This window comes from Asterias rubens, chromosome 20, assembly GCF_902459465.1.
Source record: "Asterias rubens chromosome 20, eAstRub1.3, whole genome shotgun sequence".
Lineage (NCBI taxonomy): Eukaryota > Metazoa > Echinodermata > Asteroidea > Forcipulatida > Asteriidae > Asterias > Asterias rubens.
The window spans coordinates 5498107-5523825 of NC_047081.1; the positions used below are offsets into that span (position 1 = coordinate 5498107).

The following is a 25719-nucleotide window of genomic DNA, read 5'->3' on the forward strand; positions in this document are numbered from 1 at the left end:
CCAAATTTCAAGTACTATACAACCTATTTCAAACTTTTTTTAAGTTTTAGACTCCTTTAGGCATTTAAAATAAACTTTGAAAACCCGTGACCCCAAGTTGACCTCTACGTCCGAGTCAATCGGAAGTGGGACCATGTGTCAAAAACTACACAACCGATTTTTAAACTTTTTTCAGTTATAGACTTCTTAGGTATTAATATTGACTTGGGAAAACCGTGACCTCGTGTTGATCTATACTTCCGGGTCATCCGGAAATGGGACCATATACACATGTATCAAGAACTAAACAACATTTTTAAATTTCTTTTAGTGATAGACTCCTTGGTCATTGAAGCACATAATCCAGGCAAAATAACATGGAACAGCTTTGTGTTTGTTCACAAGCACCTAATGTCTAGTTTTATACTTATTTTTGCATGTTTTTTCAGGTTCTTTTGGAATTAGCAAAGGTACTTTTTGAGGAGCAAAGCACTCTTTCTAACATTGTTCGGAGGATCATGGAGTTAACGATATCTCTACTGCGTTGTGAACGGTGTTCCATACTGCTTGTGGATGAGACATCTAAGGTAAGTTTACCTTTCATTCTTATATTACATCTTCATGTTGTTATTCAAGTCTATTTTTGACATGTGTACTTACCTGTAGAGCTATTAAATTTGGATATTTCCTATTTGGCTGAATGCTAATTTTGTTTAACACAGTAGTGCATCCAACAGGCTACAACTGGGCCCTTAACAAAGTCACCACTACCTGGCACCAAATTGTGCACAGGGTGAGGTGATCTTCCTTGTGCTACTTACTGCTAGATCATGTGTGCCTTAAGAAGATCAAGGCCATGTATCTGGGTAAACAAATGGAAGAAAGTGTTGAGAATGCTACGTATATTTATACACCTCATACAGGCTGATTATGAATAGTTTCCCACTGTACCAAAGTCTATCTGCCAAATGCACTGAAGACAAGATTGAGGTTGAAACAGGGAAAAGTTAAGAAGACACTTTTCCGACTGCACCCGTGACAAAATTGAGTCGCAACTAAAGAAAAAACCAATGCAGCTTTCCACTGTGGCATCTTTGTTTCTTTTTAATACTACAGTATTAGAGTATCTACTTTTGCTTCTTTACTGCGTAAACACCCGTTGTAATGCAGATGAAGTGTTGGCAGTGTAGAAATATAACTAGGTTTTATGAATGGGTGGGCTAGGTTTGGATGTCCTTGACGTTTAATAGTTTAGCAACCTAGCTTTGAATTTGTCTACGGTCGTTGCTTCCTTAGTATAACAATAATAATAATAATAATAATAATATTAATCTTATTAATAATAATAATAATTATTAAGATGGCTCTGTAAGGCCAGCTGAATTGCTACTTGTATGGATGTGTTCATTGTCTGTTTCTTCCGGAAATCTCTCTGCAGACTGATCGCACATACAACATGTACCATCATGCTCCGCAAGCAAACACATGCGCAGATTGTTGCATAACCCACATGCTCCTTACTAAATAGTTAAGAACTTTACAACATGCACTGTCAGTTGCAGTGCTCCACATTTCTTATTGTGTGTCAGTTCTACCGACTAGTATGAAAAATAATATGCAAATGTTTGGCTCTACAGGTAAGTTTTCACTTCTAGACCCTAACAAGGTTTCTGGGGTTGGGAAGGGGCGTTATAAATGCAAGCTGTCACTCAGTATACACATTTGTATTAAACTGCCTTGCATGCACAAATTTACAAGTGATGTCTCTTTTTGCCATGTATCATGCTGCTCATGTAAGGCCTAAAAAAAAAGGTTGTGCATCCGACAGCTCCAGCTACTGTAGGTGCTCTCTGGTGGTTTCTGAAGCATTTCTGGTACCTATTTCTCTGTTACAAGTAAACTATTTTGCTTTAATTTTAAACTTTTTTCCAACTCGAAAATGAGAGGCTTTAAAGCACAGATATTGTAAAGGTGATTGACGTCCACTATTTTTGCTCCTTTTTTGCAATAATGATCAAACATTGTAACAAAGAAGACACAAACAACAAATAACACATGAATCATTTCAAACAGATTACAACCTTCGTTTTTGTGTCACTTTAGTCACATGCCAGTTTGACCATGGAGCTATTTCTACCTCCATGGTTTGAGATGGTTTGTATTTGAACTTTAAAACAAATACACATTATTAAACTCTATAAAATGTTTTCTGGGGCAATATTAGGCCAGTTCAAAGCAGTTACTTGGACCATGGAGCGTGGACCCATTTAGCCCGAAATGATATAAAAGCGATACAAATAATGTAGTACAAGTTTGCTGTCAACAAAATATTTTTGGGCATGTGTTACTCTTGATACAAATTTTTGCTTTAAAGACTAAAAAAAAAAATGAAGAGGTATTGAATAAATTAAGAGTTATCATTTACCAATGTTAATTTTCTATCCATTCTTGTCCATTCGATTACAGAACTATAGGCCTAAGGTCAAGAAGCTGATAATAGTTTTTGTATTTATTTTAAACAAGTCAATCAATTAATTAATGTAAAATAATGATTTACACAAGTATTTGCAACCAATCAAAATGTCAAGAGTGATTTACATGTACATGTACCATAATTGTTTGCTTAATTTAAACTGACTGATCATGGTAATTAATATTTTCCTTAGTAATTGTTTAGGTTTCATAACGTTTCAGTCTTATAGGTATGTTGTTTAATTGTTGAAACTGGGTCAAAGGCAATTTGTGTAGGGCCTACTGATATGAATACAAGTTTTCCTTTTTACGCCAGCATTTCATGCAGCCTTAAACGATTTATATATTAGGCCTATAAGAATATACTTTTCTCTGATTTCATATGGGGGGGGGGGGGGGCAAGAGGGGGGGGGCAAGGGTTCTGAGCGGGGGGGGGGGGGGGGGGGGGGGGCGCCGGCCCCCCTGCCCCCCCTCTGGTTACGCCACTGATGACAACGAGCAAACGATGTGCGCTTGAATTTCTAGAAGGAAAAAAGATTGTCATGTTTGCCGCCGTCGAGTTGGGAAAAACTGCGAAACCAATCTACAAAGCAACTGCAGAATGTATTCGGTATAAGGTGCACTGCGCCACGTATCACTCAGTTGCCGATACTGACGACATAGTAGAAACATCCAGAGCGCGATGGTTTGTAGGATCGTGGAGATGAGATTGGTACCTAAAATAATCCGAACGAAAATGCATGTGAATTTGCCTCTATCATACCAGGCGTGCATGGAGTTCAAGCTGCCTGCTGATGACAGTCGATGACGACGACTGACCGTTAAAACGAAATCTGCGTGTCTTGCTTGTTGCGTAATCTGCACGTGCTATGTGTATAGTGTTTTGATGTGGTCAGCGTTTTCGAGGCAACTTCGAGTGATTGTTTTATGAAATCTGGTAAAACCAAATCTAGTTTTACTCACTGCTGTTTTTAAACAGTTCAACAACAACAAAATAATAAAAGAAGTTCAGTAATTTTCACTGAAATGATTAGACTGTACGGCTTCAACAAAGCCGTGCATCAAAATTTGCCCGTGTTTTCAGCCCAACCAACACTGCGTGCACGGCCCACTAGCTAACACGTTGTCCTGAATGCTCCATGTTGCCTGAACTCCTGGGGTGATCGCTGTTTTTCACATGCCGGACCATCTCTTTGGAACAGCGTCCCACTTCAACTCAGAAAAGCAGATCCTTGTTCCACATTAAAAAATCATCTCAAAACATTCCTATTTCGGAAATTTCTTGTTCATTGTGTATTAGCAGTGTTCTTGTGTTTTTTTGCGCCAGGAGTGTCATCTTTGACAGACACGGCGCACTAGAAATGTTAAACATTATAATTATTCCAATAAAATAAGTGTCAAACGGAAAAATGAGCCGACAAATATAAGTTATCACACAAGCGCGAGTGGAATATGGATATTATAGCACTTCTGCGTCCCATATCCAACGAGGCCTAAGGTTGAGTTGGATATGGGATGCAAGCGCGCTATATTTTTCTGTATTCCATGAGCGCGCATGTTATAACAAATTTATCTTCAAGTCTCACGTGCAACACGCAAAGTTAAAAATTTCAGAACGTTATTTTGGGACGAACAGCATATGCGCAAAGTTTTAAATGTGATTTAAATGTGAGCGTGACGTATTGACTTTCTAAATACGCAGTGTGCAGTATACTAAAAACTGGGAGTAGGTTTATAGCTTTTTTTATCACCCTCCACTTTGAGCATCTGATTGGTGGATTAGCACGTACTGGAAGATAAATCACCATGCCATGCCATTTTGTTAAGTTGTTTTCACCCATGGTGGTACAGGTCTCTATTCAATTCAATGCACACACACATACCAAGGAAATTGACTCGAGCATACCATGGAGCTATAAATTACATGTACTAGCGGCAGCCCGCTAGATGAGGAGGTAACAATCAGTTTGTAGGATTGGATTAGAAATTGTATTTATAATCAGTATGGAGTATTGTCATTTATTGTCTTTTGATAAATTGTTGAGTGTGCACAACATAGTTGTGAAACGTTGCCTCTCCCCACCTTCTCTCTTACGTTCTCCAACTAAAGGAATTAGTGTTTGTTTCTGAAATTGAGCTTTAATATTGGGAAGGGTATACTTGGCAATGGCGGCATGATATGTAGGGTTTTTGGTGATATTTTAGTGTTGATCGAGCGGGCCTACGCATTATCCGTATAAATGTGGATTATTTGTCGCCTCTATATATTACGCATGAGTTTTAATTCAATTGGCTTTTGTCATGGTATTAATTTTATTCACTGCACTGAGTATTTCCCCGCTAAGATGACTGTAAGGGTAAATACTTAGTCGACGAAAAATGTACTTAATGACACACTTTTTTTAATGTGTTGAGCAGCGCATTGGGTATAATTCAAATACCTGTGGATAATAGTGAAGTCTTTGTCAAAGAGCCAATCAGACAATTGTATACGATTAATTTGGATCGGCAGTGGTATTTGGTTCCCTCCTCAACAAATCCATAGACACCGATAGCCGCGGATTTGCTCGACTAAAGGCTCGCAAGAGCCTCTGCATGGTCTCCCCCTCAACAATAATATCCGTTGCAGAGGAGATATCCGACTAAAAAGGCCTCTATGAAAGTAGTACCCTCTTTTAAAACAAACTCATAACCACAGCAACTGATTGAAACAAAGTAGTTGGTATGTGCTTTCAGTAAGTTTTATGTCCGACAGACGATTCGAAATACCGCCGATGACTGTCACGTTCCACTATACTGTACATGCTGTACACAAGCGTTTGTGGTACATGCGGCATGCAACGATGCTGGCTGATTTACGTACGTGCAACGAGTCTCTCAGTCGGACCGCCGTGGTCAGTGTTCCTCTCGGCTTGAAATATCTGTCGTACGGTGAGTAACGAGGCCAACGCTAAAGCAAGTGATATGTGTCTATGAGGTTAATAAGGCGATTACGATGGTTGATTTCCTAGCTCCTGACCAACAGTCTTTATTCTTTCATACCACTTAAAGCCATTGGACCCTTTCGGTACAGAAAAAAAAAAAAAAGTTCACAGATTTACAAATAACTTACAGGGTTTACAGAAGGTAGTGGTGAAATACTTCTCTTGAAATATTATTCCATGAAATGCTTTACTTTTTGAGAAAACAGTAAAACAATATCAATTCTCGTTAACGAGAATTACGGATTTATTTTAAACACATGTCATGACACGGCGAAACGCGCGGATACAAGGGTGGGTTTTCCCGTTATTTTCTCCTGACTCGGACGACCGATTAAGCCCAAATTTTCACAGGTTTGTTATTTGATATAGAAGTTGTGATACACGAAGTGTGGGCCTTGGACAATACTGTTTACCGAAAGGGTCCAATGGCTTTAATACAAGGGCAGGAACACAGTGGTGTACGATATACATGGGCAGGATAAAGTAGTCCCATATCACAACACATGCAAACACAAAAATTGTTTTAAGCACATAAAATGATCAATAAATCTTTGTGTCCACCCAAATTTACAATGTTCTCCAGGCCAGATAAATACTTTTGCAAACCCCATCCTTGCCGAGGTTAACCATTTTTATTCAAAATAAACAGTCTTCCCGCAGGTCACCAAATTTCTTTTTCTTTTATGTGCAAATTATTCATCCTTTTTCGTGCGTGACCTCTGTGTGAATATATAATAAGTCCAAAGGGCTTCAGTCTTTTTCGGCCTTATCTGAAAAGTATTGACAGAAATAATGTAGCAGTTCATTGAAACTAAGAGCATATCTGTCGTTTTATATGAACAAAATCGGTGCAACTCAAATTTTTTAAAGAGAAATTTGTACGAAAAAAAAAATGGCTTCAAAAAGAAAGAAAAACAAGTAACAAAACACAACAGATTGTCCCATTATGAATGTCAGCAACAGTCCAAAAGTTGTATACATGGACACTATTTTTTCCTGGAAATGTTAAAAGCGAGACTGGATCGTACCTAGTCCAGTCAGGGTACAGCGATTTCCAACGGTAGTTCAAAACCCACGTTACGAAAAAATCAACCATTAAACAGGATGGTTTTCTGCACGGTGATTGGCTGACGATGACATCATCCATTGATGTGGCAGCTTGCTGTTTTTTGTTGGTATGGTGCCCGACCACCAGTCCAGCGTTAGTCTATTATGGGCTGAATGAGGGTCACCATTTTTACGTACAAACTTCTCTTTTTAAAATTTGAGTTGCACCGATTTTGTTCATACAAAACGACAGATATTTATTTCAATTACTACTTTATTTCTGATTGTGTTAGCGCCACAAACAAATGTGTGCCGCTCAAGGAAGCGGAGTATTGTGATAAGCTTTGTCGGCTTCTCCAAAGCATTCGACTGTGTCGACCGCGGAGCCCTGAGACAGATTTTATCATTCTACGGCATACCAACATCTTTCATCAACGCAATAATGTCACTGTACACCAACACATCTGCATGTGTGCGCACATACTCGGGTTGCACTGACGAGTTTGGCACGACATCTGGTGTGCTCCAGGGAGATACGTTGGCGTCCTACTTGTTTGTCATCGTCATGGACTACATTACATCTTACGTCAGTCGCTCACCCTAGAAGATGCTTACACTGTGAGGAGACGTATGTCGGCACGATGGACGGCCGTGAAAATCCCCGCACTTGCATACGCTGATGACGCCGCGCTGATTTCTGACAATCCAGACGTAGCCCAACGCCACCCAGGTCGAAATTCCAGTTGAACCTAGTTAAACTGGGTTTAACTGGAACTAGTTGAAACCAGTTGATAAACTAGTTAAACACAGTTAAAACCAGTTGGTTTAATATGGAAAATGGACAGAAACCAACTGGTTTATAATTTCAACCTAGTTGAACACAGTTAAACCTAGTCCAAACCAGTTGGTTAATATGGAAAATGGACGAGTTTGGTCACTTTCCAGTTGAACCAGTTGACCCCAGTTAACTAATTTTGACCTGGGCAACTACATCACTTTGAGGCAGCATCAGCCAAAGTAGGTCTGCGTCTGAATGCCAGCGAAACGAAGGTCATGTACATTGGAGACATTCCACACACTACCATATGTACAACAGCCGGCGTCCCTCTCGCATCCTGTGACGACTTTTGCTACCTGGGATGCAACGTTGCAGACAGCCGAAGTGCCATTCAGCGACGACGGCAGCTGGCATGGGTCGCCGCTCTTAAACTCACACCTGTGTGGGATGGTAGCCAGCGATAAAGCCAAAATGCAGCTCTTCAAGTCCACAGTCGAGACAGTGCTTTTGTACAGCTGTGAAGCTCTAACGATCACCAAAACCATGGCCAAGAATCTTGATGCGTCTCACCGTGCTCTCATGCGGTACAGCCTCTGTGTGCACTTCCCAGTATGGCTGTCCAACGAAGACTTGTACTCTCGCACATGCATAACACCTGCCACAACAACCCTGCTGAGAAGTCGACTTTGTTTGATCGGCCATGCTCTTCGGAGACCTGAAATGCCTCTCGCTACTTTCGTAAATCCACAAAACCAGCCATCTGAACCCTTTCACCAGGGTGGATAGCTACATATCACAGCTTATAGACGACCTCAACGCCATCGGCCTACAACACGATCAAGCTGTTCAAGCTGCCCTGGATCGGCCTGGATGGCAGAGACTAATTTCTAACATTGGACAAACCCATGGTCACAACGTCTCAAGCCGAGTTCAGCCCGAGTAGCGTCAACTATATATATTATTTCTGTCAATACTTTTCAGATAAGGCCGAAAAGACTTTCAGAAGCCCTTTGGACTAATTATATATTCAAACCGAGGTCATGCATGAAAAACCACACCAACCCCTGCAGATAAAACCGGGCAAAAGCTCAATAAAACACATGGTTTGCGGGTAGACTGTAAACTGCATAATTATTTTGCAAAAGTCTGTATATACCTCCGAGTAATATGAGGATGAAAAAACACACACAAACATCGCCAACTATTTTTGGCGTCCACTATGTAACCCACGTAAAATAACTTTGTAGTTAAACTGAGTAATCAACATTATGTCACCAGGATAGCTTTATACCTGTACTCTGTATGGATGATTTTTGCCAATGCAACACATTTTAAAGATGGTGTCCACCATATCCCTGTTTCGCGTCAAAATGTAACTAACATTAAACAGCATCAACGTCGGGATTGTTTTTGAAATTACCAGATTTACTTTGAAAAGGCAACAAAAAGGTATGGACTACTTGTCACGATACTTCTTCATTGTATTAATCTGTGATTACGGTTCCAATTGCAATTTAAATAGAGCGATTTTATAGGATAATGAATGGGGTAGTTTGTCATGTTTATGGTCAAATAACTTTCTGTGAATTTGAATAGTGTCAAACTGTAACTAACGCAAGAAAAGTGACTAAATTTCTCTTTTTCCTCTTTACACGACTACATGACAAATAGTTTTTACTTTTCAGTTGACCTGCACTAGATAATCAAGATTAATTCCTCAAAAAATCGTTGTTGTCGCCTCATAACTTCTCCAGTTTTACGTTAGTTACCGCGAACACGCTCGTGTCTGCTAGTAACCATCGTTAAAAGTCTAGAAAAAACAGCCTACAACACTTTTAATTTGTGTTTTTATGATATTAAAATCAGTTAGCTGTGATTAGCCTTTGGGTGGGGGGGGGGGGGTTAAGCATTTCAAACACTTGTGTACAAAACCGTAATGTTACGTTAGTTACGGTGTCCCCTTATTTAATATTATTGTTTAACAAAAGTTATCCCTTTAAATAAAAGTTTCGACTAGAAGATGGGTGCAAAATATTAGCTGCAACAAATTAACTTAATTTCTTGTTCTTTTCACTTGTATTTTTGTTTACCTGACTGAAAAGTGGACAACGCGAAACTTACGTTAAATTTACACATCAATCGTGAAAAAAACACTGCATGATGGAATTTCTACTTGCCACATTATCTTTCCATAACTTTTTTTTCAGTAGAAGGTAGTCCATTCGTATGGATTTTGAGTAAATTCAAACTTCCATCGACACCTATTTTTTCCCCCCCTGTTCTTTGCCAGTATTGTGTCCTTATGTCTAAACATGTAAACTATTGTTTCACAGCCTTGTGTTTTTGTACTGGCTCTGGAGCAAAAATTTTAGGAATTTCCTCAAAGTTTCTGTGGTTAAATTGTACTTAAAGCCATTATACACTTTCTGTAAAGAAACAAACAAAAAAGTTCACAGATTTACAAATAATTTACAGGGTTTACAGAAGGTAATGGTAAAAGACTTCTCTTGAAATATTGTTCCATGAAATGCTTTACTTTTTTAGAAAACATTAAAACAATATCAATTCTCGATAGCGAGAATTACGGATTTATAGAAACACATGTCATGACACGGCGAAACGTGCGGAAACAAGGGTGGGTTTTCTCGTTATTTTCTCTCGACTCCGATGACCGATTGAGCCTAAATTTTCACAGGTTTATTATTTTATATATAAGTTGTGATACACGAAGTGTGGGACTTGGACAATACTGTTTACCGAAAGTGTATAATGGCTTTAAAATGTATACATACACGTATATCAGAACTGTGATCAATGGTAGTGGAAAATTACTTCAGGTTATTGCTCTCTGTGTCAAAAAATGTACGTGAAACTTTCATAAACTTTTGAATATCATTGGTCAATGTCAATAAAAGATATCTGAAAGATTTCATGTTATTTACGTTATCACCACTTTACTTACAAAAAGAAACTTTTATGACACATTTGAAGGCCCAAACAACTGTTTTTCTCCTGCATGTTTTATGTCAAGGTTGTCATTATTGTCACACAGGAGAAAATGATTTTTTTTTATCATGGTCATTTCTTCTTTCTCCCTGTAGAGGACCAGATTTAGACTTTTGAGTCACACAAATTGCAAAAGTTTGTTTTATCGTTGATTCTTGTTTATTTGGTGGTTATTGATGGCATATCCAAAATCGTATAAGAGTTTCAAGCCAGAAGTGACCCAATTTGCATATTTATGTTAGGTGGTAATTAGCAATCTTTAAGGTCAATTACAATGTATATCTCTAAAACTATTCGTTTTATGGACAAGGTTTGTGTTAGGGGTGAATAAAAACCTGACCTTGACATTTGTATACTTTCCAAATAACTAGGTCAAATTTCAAGGGGTTAAATTGGTTTTCTCCACTCAAATGCATTTAACATGGCATATCATGACAGTGTAATAAATACCATGAATGAATTCTTCGGGTTGAATGACAGGGCATTAAAGGTTTAAATACACTGTGTATGTCCCAAAGTATTGGTGTGATCATCTGGAAACTTGGATTTTAATTTGTTGTTGCACCTTTACCGTTAGTCATGAATTGCTACTGTACATGGTATTTATAATCGAAATGTGTTATTTTTTAAACAGACTTAAAAGAAATTTAAAAAAGTTTCTGCAAAACAGCTGGGCATTTTGGACAAATGCAATATTTCTAGGTATTATTATTTTTAAAATTGTTATATACAATGTACAAGTACATGTAACAGTAGTTGCTAATAAGGTTTTGCACATTTATTAGCTGCAGGAATTGTTTTCTTCAAGATTTTTAATTAGCTGTTTTGTAGGGCAGCCAAAATTAATATTCTTTATCTCCGATGCAAATTTAACATCTCTTATATCGTTGCGGTACCCGCTGCCAAAACATAGGATTCGAACTGCCTCTAGCTGCCGGGCAACCTCGGTAGTCTAGTTGGTAAGACACTGGGTTCGAATCCCACCCGAGTAACATGCCTGTGGTATTTTTTTCACAGGACTCGGGAAAGTACTGAGTATACAGTGCTATTAACACACATCGGTGTATGGGTAAAAAAAACACCAAAATTAATATTCTTTATCCCCGATGCAAATTTAACATATGTTATATCGTTGTGGTACCCGCTGATTTTTGAGTGTGAACTTTCTCAAAGATCTTGAGAACTTCGTCTTTAGTGCACTAAAAATGATGTAGGCCTGTAACAAAATAAGCGTCAAAAAAGAAAGATAAAAAAAAGAAAAAAAGATTGGTCGTTGATGGGAGCGCTCATTTTTTGTTCATGTGAATTTTTCCCTGTTTGTTTTCCCCCAAAAATATCCTATGGGTAAACCTGATTTTAAATTAAAATTTAGAAGTCAGTAGTGCATCTCCATAGAAAAACTATGCTCCATTTTCTCTCTGCATCTGTTTACAATCCTTTATAATTTATTTTTTTTCTTTAAATCATTGCTAATAGTGTAGTGGGTCTCAGTCCCCTGCACCCTTGCTGTAACATGGAGTATACCCACACGCGCATAAAGCAAAAACGAAAATAATCACTGCTTATACTGTGGCGTGATCTCCTACCTCCACCTTTATGTTTGATGTAGGCTAGTGGGGATATTTGTATCCACAGTTTGAATATTGAAGCAAAGTTTCACAGCCAGATGCCCTTCTTCTGATGAAGCCAACCACATGACAACACCCACTGCACGCTGTGGGGAGAAATGTCATATTATTCTGATCCGTGACCGTACAGACATAAGCAGGCCAGTATTGCCCGGGTTGGAAGTAAGAGTTTTGCTCCACCAAGGTGGGCTGCCTTCCATGGTAAACGAGCCCCACCAATCAAGGTTTGAAATCAGAGTTATCCTTTTCCTACGCTTCCATCCAAGGCTGAGAGCTTCACCAACCCGTGTTTGAAATCAGTGGCTGTCTCCTAGCTTGGTTGACTCCCATCCAAGGTTAATGAGTGCCAACTGCGCAGAGCAATCTGGTTTTGGGCAGTTCCATAGAAATGTAAACCTCAGTGCCAAAATTTCAAAATGGCACTAATGTGACAAATGAGACATCATTTTGTAGCTAATTGTATGAATTTTAATAAAATATAATTTGTTACTGAAAATATTCAGCGGCTCAAGTGCTATTTTCGACTGAAAAAATACTTTTAAAATAGTGAAATTGGCTCAAAAATAATGTTTTGCCAATTTAATCAAAATTTTTACTGTGGTTAAATAGTGTTTGTTTTGGTTTTGCACCTGTTCGAAGTTTGCTATGGTAACAACACAATGATGGAAAAAAAAAAAAAAAATCTTTCAAAATTTTATGATATTCACTATTTTGGAAACTTACTTTTCCGATGTATGTCCGACACCAAAATAGTTAATATTTTAATCTCCCTATTTCAACCGTGGGCAGAAAATTTTCAAATTTACACTACAAAGCACAATTGATGCTCTCTATCTAAACATGGAATTATTTCTTTAAAAAAATCTTCTTAATCGTACAAAATTCTGGTGTCGGACGTGCATTTTGTTCGTACGTCCGACACCAGTACGTCCGACACCTCCAAAATAATTATGTGAAAGCCTTTTTGAATGCCTTTAAAATATCATACAAAGCTATAATTTGGTACCTAGGGTAACTCTCACCCAAATCACTCAAATCTTGCCTCAAAACAAGTGTATTTCATTCCCCTTTTTTTCGACTGGCTGCTAAAAACACAATAATTTTAATCTGCAGAAAATTTTAATTTCCATTTCCAAAACCCACTGGTACTTATAATTAATATAAGAAAAGCTTGGTTTTTGCAGTATATTTGTTAAATTCAGGTACATGTGGTTACCCCCAAGCAAGGATAGAGCTCTTATTCATTTAGTAAACTGTTGACAATGCTCTAAAGTTGGTTCTTTAGAGAAAATATCAAAACATTTAACACCAAAATTCTTGGTGACCTTTGACCTTGGCAACAGTTACCCACCAAGAACTTTAAACTTTAATTTTTTTAAACACAAGTCCAATCTACAATATATTTGAACCAAATGTTATTTTGCAGACTCATATCTTTCATTGTTAGGCAACATTTTGAAACTTGGGTGTTTTGCCAGTTTTGGTTGCCACAGCAATGCATAAGGATACGCATGTACATCATGTACAAGTTGCATTACACATGCACATTGTTTCTATTGATCTCAAAACGTGGTATAAGTTGACAATTAAACCACTTTTTTCAACAAATAATGATTTATCTGATATTACAACACCAAATTGGTAGATTAAATCATTATTTTATAACAAAAGTGAAAAGTTGAACTGATTGTTACCTATTTTTGAATGCAATTTCGGACAAGTACGTCCGACACTGTGAAATGTACGTCCGACACCAATATATTAAATGCCGTTCCTTAAAATTCAAATTTTAAAAACCAAATGTCTTATGGTAAAGTGTAATGACAGAGGTCTGATGAATCCATAAATAAGAAAAAATTGCATTAAAGTTCAAACACATCACAGAGTTTGAACTACAAATATTGGTTTCCATAAAAAGCCGTTTCTCTGAGTACGTCCGACACCATGGTGTTTTCGGCGAATGGCGTCTATATCCAAAGACATGGATGAATTATTTTTTGATAAAATAACTTTAGTGACTGCCTTATACCTCTATCCAGAATAAAAATTCCTTTTATTTATACCACTGTAATAATACACTCTGTTAAAGTGTCCGAAATGTACGTCCGACCCCGTGGAACTGCCCTTTTAAGGCGCCAGAAACCCGCCTTCATACTTTACTACACCGTTTGCAACAGGGATCAGCAGTCAATAGGAGCTCAATCCACCTCCCATTATTTTGATCCCTATAATAACATTTCTTCATAAAAGTTCAAGAATGTACATTTTAATTAAACAGTCGCCTTGAATCAAAAAGTTCAATCAGATTGGGCATCAGTTTTTAAATGAAATACATCAAGAGCAATAGCAATAGTTTGCAAGACGTACCACTGTTTACCCCCCCCCCCCACATCACAGGAAACTAAATTTATAAAAACAATCACTTACTGGCATTGGCTTGATTGTATACCAGCTGCCTGTCTTTATTTTATTGCCATAATCACCTTTAATACCAGTATAAATGAGTTTATGCCAACCCATATGCTAAGGAATGTACATATAGGGGGCCTACTGCAATTAACATGTAACCCTATGGGAAAACACGGTGGTCCTACAAAGCATTTGGCACCATTTATGTTTTGCCACCTCAGGTGGTACCAATATCTGGTCTGGCCCATGGACTAAAATGGCAACACAACAAACGTAAAAATCCACAGGAAGATACAGTAAGTGAAACATAAGCAGTGAAGTGGAAAGGCACTGGCCTGACCACAAGAAGATGGAAACACAAAGGACACTATTAAGGGTGGGGAGAGGTGAGGACAAAAGTAATTAATTAGTGAATGAGGCTCATACTAAAAGGGGGGTTTCTGTGGGGAAAAGGGATATGGCAAAATAAAAGGTTTATTAGTCATTTCCTTCTTTCTCAGGCATTAACAATTAGTTAATTGCCCAAACTCCTTGGGCATTTAACATTAGTTTTAAACAATTTTGATCCCATGTTGTCCTTTAATTCCTGGTCAACCGGAAGCGCGACCATACTCTAAAAACATACAGCTAATGTTCAAGCTCTTTCAGTAGACTCTTAGTCTTCAAAACGCATTAAATTAACTTTGAAAAACCGTAACCCCATGTTGACCCCTACTTCTGGGTCAGCCGGAAATTGGACCAGGGGTGCGTTCCACTCGCGCAAACGACTCGCAACTGTTCGCGCAAACGTTTTTTATCTTTTGAACGATTGGTGCGTATACGCGATGTCAATATGGCGGCGCCCTAAAATGAAGATGGCGCGCACCAAACGTATTTTTTTTTTACTTTGTTTTTGCTGCAATAGTCCTCTTTTTGACATCATTACATCAATTAATTAACTTTGTTATTCCAAATTATCATCCACTGAAAATACAATGTAATTATGTTTGTGACGCGGCGGCGAACAACTCGTTCCACTTGAAATTGTTGGCGAACGTGCGCAACTGGTGGCAACGTTTGCGCGAGTGGAACGCACCCCAGATCTCAAGATCTACTCAACCGATTTTCAAACTTGCAGGTTAGCCTGTGGTAGCCGTGACCCCATGTTGACATTCACTTACTGGTCTACCGGAAGTGGGACCATATCATTCCCCAGGAATATATCAAGCCCCGAAATATATCAATCCGCAGAAATATATCAACCCTAGAAACAAATCAAGCATAGAATTATATAAATTCCCAGAAATAAACCTAGTGCCACAAATAAATTATGCGTCAGAAGTGTGTAGTAAAGTGCAATAAACGTTTAAGCGCCGTAATCGTACAAGCGCCAGAAATTTATCAATCACTAGAAATATTAATGTAATCTGTTCAAAGAACAGATAATATCCAAGGAAATATTCAAGTTTCTCGACCCTCACAACCACCAGATTAAAATACCCAGCATTTACCTACTGCCGAAGATCCATGAAAAACCTCCGAGTAGAACACGGTTTGTCGGTAGGCCCATCATCAGTGGTTGCAGGGCCACAACTCAACAAATCTAAAAATACATGTATTTTGTCTTGCTTCCCATTGTCAGGCAACAAAGCTTATACACCCTGACGAGACTCTTCACAGGTTCTTCAAAAACTTGACAATTTGACATTGGAACAAGACTACATGTATCTCCTAACCACTTTGGATATTGTTTTAATGTATTCAAACTTCACAGATATGACATATTATCACACGTTATGAGAGGATACAACATCTTGCTTGAAATGTTTCTTTACATGTAGTATGTCAACAATTTAGTAATTGGGACATGTACATGAACATGTATTACATAGATGTATGCTGTTCCTCACCACACTTTCTCCCGCCCCCTCACTAACCCTTATACCACTCGCCCACCGCCCTTCCCTATCCTTTCAGTCCAAATCTTTGTTTAAATAACAATAACATGCCTCAAATGGTTTCAGATAGCCCGCTTCATAAAAGTGCTCTTCACTTTCTAGTGATTGTGCCTTAACAGGAGTTTGAACATTGTGAGGGTGTACTAGTTTTAGCGATTTTTGTTTGTCTCAAGGCCTCAACGTACGCTAACAAGTTGTTTGATGTACACATTTCCTGGTGAAAAAAAGTCCAAACTGTATTTGTGGCTGCACTGTCTTCCCTTTTGGTAAAATTCCTCTGCAGACTACATAGTATGATTCTAAACACGTATACCCCTATCGAAAGACAGGGTGTGTCTAGGAATTGATATATTTCTGGAAATTGATGTTTTTCTGGGGATTGATATATTTCCAGGGATTGATATATTTCCAGGGATTGATATATTTCTGGGGATTTATATATTTTGGGGCTTGATTTGTTTCAAGGCTTGATTTGTTTCTGGGGGGTTAATATATTTCTGGGGGTTGATATATTTCTGGGGATTTATATCTTTCTGGAAATTGATGTTCTTTTCTGGGGATTGATATATTTCCAGGGATTGATATATTTCGAGGCTTGATTTATTTCTGGGGGTCGATATATATCTGGGGATTGATATATTTCTAGAAATTGATGTTTTTCTGGGGGTTTATATTTTTCTAGGGATTGATATATTTCAAGGCTTGATTTATTTCTGGGGTTGATATATTTCTGGGGTTGATATATTTCTGAGGATTGATATATTTCAAGGCTTGATATATTTCTGGGGATTGATATATTTCTGGGGATTGATATATTTCTGGGGATTGATATATTTCTGGAAGTTGATGTTTTGTGGGGATTGATACATTTCCAGAGATTGATATATTTCCAGAGATTGATATATTTCCAGGGATTGACTTATTTCGAGGCTTAATATATTTCTAGGAATGATATTTTCTTGGGATTGATATAATTCTAGAAATTGATATACTTCTGGGGATTGTTTCGAGGCTTGATTTATTTGTGGGGGTTGAAATATTTCTGGGGACTGATATATTTCTGGAAGTTGATGTATTTCTGGGGATTGATATCATTATTGCTGAAGATCGCTGGCAATCTTCTTATTTTTGTAGTTGTCATTTTTTTGCCCAAATGGCTGCCCATAATCATGTGGCTGCTTTCTCCAAAATTTGTTAGACAAAGCACTTGTGCAGTAATACTTCAATCAGTGTGCATGCATGTATGTTGGCAAAAATGTGAAGCACAATGATAAAAATTAAACCCAGTTGTGTTTTGAAACATTGTATTGTTTCTTACATAAATTTTAATCCTTGCAAAATTGTGTTTTTCTCATGTTCACAGAGAAGGAAAAATAAGCGGGGGACAAGCAAAGACACGGTACACATGTCTCTTAAGCCTTTTGTGCACCCTTGTTCTGTAATGCATGATTTTCACTCTGATGTTTTGCTTTAATTTCTGCTCTGCTTGTTGTGGCCTTGTCTCATTACCAAATAACAATTAAACCTAACCATATTTATCTAATGATTAACTCATCATTTGTTTGCAATTTTTTGTTATAAATATTTTAATTTTGATCAAGTAATCAGAGTAAGTGTAATTTGTATTCAGGTAATTGTTTTTATAGAAATATCAAAGGCAAACTTGTGAAGCCTTCTGAGTCTACAAAGCATTTCAAAAATCACTCATAGTGTGCTTGAAGTATGCGTATGACAATCAATTTAGAAAGAAACTCTAGACCACCAACAAATTGCCAAATTATACTAATGGCTGTATCAACACACACAGCTGGGAACCAATAACATTCATTGAAAAGGTTTATTTTTATAAAATAAATGAAACAAGTTGATCTATTTGCCTTGATATTGATTAAGTACAGTGTTTTTTATATAATTACTTCATTGAACCAGTGTTTTTTGTGATTACTATCTTATCAGTTTAAAACACCCTTGTATGCAGTGGTTTGGGCATTTAACATTGTTTTCCATAGCAGCTTCCCAACCCAAGTTTGTTTGTGCAAACAAGTGTAATGTATTTCCAGCCCAACCTTAAATGTAGCGCAATGTATTTAGTATCCAATGTTGGACAACATGTTGATGGTATGATGGCAGTGTACAGAAAATTCAGGGAGTATGGTGGATTTGATTCTGATTATATAAAACCCTTTTGTGCGGTCACTGGTCTCTTGTGATCATGTTAATTTCCTTTATAAAAAAAAAAAAAAAAAAAAGTAAAAAAAACCCTAATGATTGTATAGTAGCCGAATGAGGGCGCTGTTTTGTGATACTTTTTATGTGGGTCACCATTTTGCAACAAGCAGTGTAAGCTTTGCACACACACAAAAGTGAAATACTGACTGCTGAAGGACTTGTCAGAAGAAGAACTGGAATCAGACTAAGTTTGTGAAGATGAAGACGAAGTGAGTAAAATTTTATAAACACCTTTTTTAGATCTTGCTGAGATGCAATCAATGAGCCACTCATAGGCTTGTTGAGACTCAAAACAATATTAGTTACCATGGCAACCAATGTCTAGTAATACAATATACATGTAATATGGTTATTCTGCCTAGGTTAAAGATGCAATACTTTGTAGTCCGGTCAACATTGTATGCCTACAATATGCAGGATGCAAAAGAATTTCACTTAATGGAACTGGCCTGATGATACGGATGGGGAGGAGAACTTTAAAATGCTCAGTTGCCTGTGACATGCACATAGTAGAGATGGATGGTGGAAAACGTGTGTGTAGACTCCCTGGAGGGATTTCGATGGACCTACAGACATTTGCTGCCCACTATGTTTGGGAGATCTTACTAGAAGAAGTCACTCACAGGCCAATGCTTGAATGGCTCTAGCAAAGATCAGGATTGTTGCTCTCCATGTGACATTGGAAGCCCAAAGTTCCTAAACTGGGATACAGTTCTCAACACTGAAATCCTTGATCTCTTCTTCATCAGATCATACCGTGAGAGAAATGTCCCCCCTTGACCCCCTTGCACAACGCAAATAACCCTAGAGCTGCACAGTGTGCAGATACCATTTTCTGCTGTTTTAAGAGTGATTTTCTAGTGTGTACATTTTATTATTATTTATTCAGCCATTTCAACAATACATGACAATACAAAAAATACTTCCAGATGGGCATGATGGGCTAGGAGAAACAAAAGCAAAATAATTACTGTGGTCCATAGACCTGCCTCCCCACATTAACTAACAACAAACAAAAACAGAATAATTCCTAAAAACTTAAATAACGTAAAAGAATATCCTGGTAGAATGCAAATTAAATTTAAGTGACCAAATCTATTAAAGACAGTGGACACTATTGGTAATTGTCAAAGACCAGTCTTCTCACTTGGTGTCTCAACATATACATAAAATAACAAAGTTGTGAAAATTTTAGCTCAATTGGTCGTTGAAGTTGCGTGATAATAAAGAAAGAAAAGACAACCTTGTCACACGAAGTTGTGTGCTTTCAGATGCAAGTTGATTTCGAGACCTCATCTAAATTTGAGGTCTCGAAATCAAATTCGTGGAAAATTACTTCTTTCTCGAAAACTGTGGCACTTCAGAGGGAGCTGTTTCTCACAATGTTTTATACCACCAACCCCTCCCCATTACTCGTAATCAAGAAAGGTTTTATAATGATAATTATTTTGAGTAATGCCCCTTATTTTTGACCGCGCGAGGGCGCTATAAATAGTATTTTGATCACTTCCGGGGGTACACGCGATTCGCCCTGCACAAATTAATAGGCGTTCTGTCACTTTTGTTGCGCCGTAGTTTCAATTTGCTTTAGAGGTGGATTATAACGGCTCCTTTAAAAGTCTTATTGTCTGTGATGGATTAGATGTCTGTGGTTATAATGTGTTCCAATCTTTAAAAACTGTTTTGCGTATGAATGAATATACCCCCGGAAGTGATTGAGAGCGCCCTCACGCGGTCAAAAATATGGCCCATTACCAATAGTGTCCATTGCCTTTAAGAGAAAAGAAAAAAATCCATCAAAAATATGTAAATAAATAGTTTTATGAGTAAATAAACAAATAAATTAACAAATAGAAAAATACAAAAATAAGTAGACAAATAAATAAACAAACAAATAAATAAATAAATATACACAAATATATAACCCCATGAAATATAGTATGTTTAAAGTAAGTTGTGGGATTGCACATAGTTGTTATGAAACTGTAAAAGGATAAAGCAATAGACAAGTTAAGAAATATGAAGTGTAGCTACACTATCTTCATGCTTCAGAGCTTTTAAAAAGGATGGCAGAGAAGTTAAAATGGCAGAGCTGACCAGAGCCTAGCAAATATGTGGAAAATATCTCTTTGCAATTCGTGTGCTTCAACATGAACAAAATGTTTAAGTCCCTAACCCTAGCCCTAACCCTAACCCTAGCCCTAACCCTAGCCTTAACCCTAGCCCTAACCCTAGCCCTAACCCTAACCCTAGCCCTAGCCCTAGCCCTAGCCCTTACCCTAGCCTCAACCCTAGCCCTAACCCTAGCCCTAGCCCTAGCCCTGACCCTCACCCTAGCCCTCACCCTAACCCTAACCCTAACCCTAACCCTAACCCTAACCCTAACCCTAACCCTAACCCTAACCCTAACCCTAACCCTAACCCTAACCCTAACCCTAACCCTAACCCTAACCCTAACCCTAACCCTAACCCTAACCTAACCCTAACCCTAACCCTAACCCTAACCCTAGCCCTAACCCTAGCCCTAACCCTAGCTTCAACCCTAGCCCTAGCCCTGACCCTCACCCTAGCCCTCACCCTAGCCCTCACCCTAACCCTAACCCTCACCCTCACCCTAACCCTCCCCCTCACCCTAACCCTCACCCTAACCCTCACCCTAGCCCACCGAGGCACCAGATCTGCCGGGAAAAAACTCGGAGGGATTTCATTACAGTATATATCCCCTCACGAGCATGAAGGTTTCTTTATTCCATCAACGACAAAACAGTACACAAGGCACACATCAAGAACATGTCGGAACATTGATACTTGTACATGTTGTACCTTCAGGTTATTGAACATAATCCAAGGATATCAATCTCTCCATCTGCGTTAACAAATCTACAATGCTTCTCAAGTTTAACACTGATTTGTTTATTTACAATGTTTTACTGAGACATTGTGTTGAAGCCACTGACCTCATGTCTATAATCAGCGCGAAAGAAGAGTTCCCACGGTCAACTCATTACCATAATGCCCCGCGAAAGACGAGACATGTTTACATCACCACGGATGCTCAGCGAGCACGATAGGGTTCAAAGGTCGTGATAAGGGAAGTGCATGATTGGACGTCAAAATGAATAATTCATTTGCTTCACATGCTGTGTTGTCTGAAGGTCTGACGAAAGATATCCATATTCATGAGCTGCATACATAACTAGCAATATCCGAGAGCCCCCCCCCCCCCCAATTTTTTTTTCAATAGTGGATTTTTTTTTCATGAAACACAATAAACTCGTGAAGTTACAGACCCGACAAGCCTGTTGACCTAGCGGCCTTCACATCGGGTTAGTGGAATGAGTGCGGATGACTTGTGCACAGTAGTCGTACGGTGTGCGTTGAGCGATGTGACGGTGTACATGGTGTACACGAAATGTATATGGTTGGGTAGTGCGGTGTGAATACAAACAGTAAGCATAGTGTAAACGGTTGGGTTTACGGCGGCGTCTTTTCGGAGTGAATAATGCGACTGCCTTGAGCAAGGCTAGATGTAACTCTTTTTTACAACCATGTTTATTCAGATTTAGATTGAGAACAAAATAAAAAATGTCATTGTCATTAAAGTTTTTGTTTTTATTGCAGACTCAATTTTCTGATTTGACGCTAATCTTACACTGTAAGAATGTTTTAAAAACAGAAACATGTTGATCAACTTACAATCTTTATTCAGCAATTGTTTTTCATTTCCCCCAACCTTTGCATGTATGATTAAATGGTTACATTTGTCTTTTCCAGTTTCTTTTAACACCATTTTCTTCTGTTGAAGTACATTGTACAACATTACTTATTTTGAGACAACATTGTTATTATAAATACAATTTGTTTTTGTTTATTTTCTGCAGCATATATTTTCAAAAGTGTTTGAGTTGGGAGTGGATGATCTTGAAAACAAAGGCCCCTACAATGGAACCAGGTCAGATATAAAACAGTTTATCATTTAACAAATATTTTGTATGTTATGACAATAAAAGGTCCCAAATATAAGTTTAAAACTTTTTTGAAATTTTCTTTAAAATGAAACCAAATATTATGTTTTATGAAGTTAATTATTGATTTCTGACTATATAATAATTTTATCAATGTTCATCATTTGTAGCTTAATGTTCTGAAAACAATTATATCTGCAACTGCAATTGGAGTTTTAAGGCCCTGTTACACTTTGACCATTAAGCCAGCGTTTGTCGGCGTATAACAAGTTTTACGTATACATGCTGTAGTAGTAACTGTACCTTTTCCATACCGTTTAGTAACTTATACCAATGAATACCAACGAATGCTAAGGCTGTTGCCGGCTTTTACAACTAACGCCCAGTGATAGTCTTATACATAGCACGTTGAGGCTATCGCCAACGATCATGTGTCATACCCTTTATACTGCCACTTGACGATTCAAATCAAAGCTGCAAGAGACATCACAACATAAACTTCATCAGGCCGAAGATAATTCCAAAGAATGGATTCTTGAGGAGGAGTTGGTGGCAGGTGGCATTTTTATTTTTGAATTGCCCTTAACGCTGCCAATACGGAACGCCATTATACGGTAGCCATTAGTAAGAAACGCGTTTAGTAAGTTCTGTTGTCATCCAGAACACGGTAAACAGGTTCAAAGCACATAACTCGTAAGTTCAACTCTGTTTGGGTGTCACTTTGTAGATTTCACTGGGTTCAACTCCTTGTGAGTATCACTTTGTAGATTTCACTGGGTTCAACTCCTTGTGGGTGTCACTTTGTAGATGCCACTAGGTTCAACTCCTTGTGGGTATCACTTTGTAGATGCCACTGGGTTCAACTCCTTGTGGGTATCACTTTGTAGATGCCACTAGGTTCAACTCCTTGTTGGTATCACTTTGTAGATTCCACTGGGTTCAACTTCTTGTGGGTATCGCTTTGTAGATGCCACTGGGTTCAACTCCTTGTGGGTATCACTTTGTAGATGCCACTAGGTTCAACTCCTTGTTGGTATCACTTTGTAGATTCCACTGGGTTCAACTCCTTGTGGGTATCACTTTGTTGATTCCACTGGGTTCAACTCCTTGTGAGTATCGCTTTGTATATGCCACTGGGTTCAACTCCTTGTGGGTATCGCTTTGTAGATGCCACTGTGTTCAACTCCTTGTGGGTATGGCTTTGTAGATGCCAATGGGTCCAACTCCTTGTTGGTATCACAATGGGTGCATTCGTTTAACTTCCCTGTGTGTACACCGCAGTGCTCACTCGGCTGAGTCCCTGACAAGAGCTATTTGAATGATCACACTCGCCCTCTCCTGGTGACGGCATGCACCTCAGGTCACCCCCAAGTGACCCACTCCACAAGCAGGGCACTGGGGGCTGGCCCAGGTGAGCCCGTCAAAGCTATGTGAATGTAACGGGGCAGACCAGGGTCGACCCAGGGAAGCTAAAAGCACGCACCTTATGTTGATTCCACTGGGTTTAACTCCTTATGGGTATCACTTTGTAGATGCCACTGGATTCAACTCCTTGTGGGTATCACCTTGTAGATGCCACTGGGGTCAACTCCTTGTGGGTGTCACTTTGTAGATGCCACTGGGTTCAACTCCCTATGGGTATCACTTTGTAGATGCCAATGGGTTCAACTCCTTGTGGGTGTCACTTTGTAGATGCCACTGGGTTCAACTCCCTATGGGTATCACTTTGTAGATGCCAATGGGTTCAACTCCTTGTGGGTATCGCTTTGTAGATGCCACTGGGTTCAACTCCTTATGGGTATCACTTTGTAGATGCCACTGGGTTCAACTCCTTGTGGGTATCACTTTGTAGATTCCACTGGGTTCAACTTCTTGTGGGTATCGCTTTGTAGATGCCACTGGGTTCAACTCCTTGTGGGTATCACTTTGTAGATGCCACTAGGTTCAACTCCTTGTTGGTATCACTTTGTAGATGCCACTGAGTTCAACTCCTTGTGGGTATCACTTTGTAGATGCCACTGGGTTCAACTCCTTGTGGGTATCACTTTGTAGATTCCACTGGGTTCAACTTCTTGTGGGTATCGCTTTGTAGATGCCACTGGGTTCAACTCCTTGTGGGTATCACTTTGTAGATGCCACTGGGTTCAACTCCTTTTGGGTATCACTTTGTAGATTCCACTGGGTTCAACTCCTTGTGGGTATCGCTTTGTAGATGCCACTGGGTTCAACTCCTTATGGGTATCACTTTGTTGATTCCACTGGATTCAACTCCTTGTGGGTATCACTTTGTAGATGCCAATGGGTTCAACTCCTTGTGGGTATCGCTTTGTAGATGCCACTGGGTTCAACTCCTTGTTGGTATCACTTCGTAGACTTCACTGGGGTCAACTCCTTGTGGGTATTACAAATGTACTTGGTTGATTCCACTGAGTTCAACTCCTTGTGGGTATCACTTTGTAGATGCCAATGGGTTCAACTCCTTGTGGGTATCACTTTGTAGATGCCACTAGGTTCAAATCCTTGTTGGTATCACTTTGTAGATGCCACTGGGTTCAACTCCTTGTGGGTATCACTTGGTAGATGCCACTGGGTTCAACTCCTTATGGGTATCACTTTGTAGATGCCACTGGGTTCAACTCCTTATGGGTATCACTTTGTAGATGCCACTGGGTTCAACTCCTTGTGGGTATCACTTTGTAGATTCCACTGGGTTCAACTTCTTGTTGGTATCGCTTTGTAGATGCCACTGGGTTCAACTCCTTGTGGGTATCACTTTGCAGATGCCACTGGGTTCAACTCCTTGTGGGTATCACTTCGTAGACTTCACTGGGGTCAACTTCTTGTGGGTATTACAAAGGTACTTGGTTGATTCCACTGAGTTCAACTCCTTGTGGGTATCACTTTGTAGATTCCACTGGGTTCAACTCCTTGTGGGTATCACTTTGTAGATTTCACTGGGTTCAACTCCTTGTGGGTATCGCTTTGTAGATGCCACTTGGTTCAACTCCTTGTGGGTATCACTTTGTAGATGCCACTGGGTTCAACTCCTTGTGGGTATCACTTCGTAGACTTCACTGGGTTCAAGTCCTTGTGGGTATTACTTGGTTGATTCCACTGAGTTCAACTCCTTGTGGGTATCACTTCGTAGACTTCACTGGGGTCAACTCCTTGTTATCACTTTGTAGATACCACTGAGTTCAACTCCTTGTGGGTGTCACTTTGTAGATGCCACTGGGTTCAACTCCTTGTGGGTATGGCTTTGTAGATGCCACTGGGGTCAACTCC

The 25719-nt window shown here is 38.9% G+C and overlaps 1 protein-coding gene across 2 annotated transcripts in view; it reads left to right on the plus strand.

Annotated features, from left to right (window-relative positions):
* Positions 1-25719, plus strand: part of LOC117303718 (dual 3',5'-cyclic-AMP and -GMP phosphodiesterase 11-like) — a 156926-nt gene that overhangs the window by 60118 nt on the left and 71089 nt on the right. Inside the window, exons 4-6 of one of the 2 annotated variants that reach the window (XM_033788015.1) lie at positions 429-566; positions 17604-17639; positions 22351-22421. In XM_033788015.1, coding sequence (XP_033643906.1) covers positions 429-566; positions 17604-17639; positions 22351-22421 — 245 coding nt within the window. The remainder of the gene's footprint in view (positions 1-428; positions 567-17603; positions 17640-22350; positions 22422-25719) is intronic. The other variant, XM_033788016.1, reaches the window with a different exon arrangement.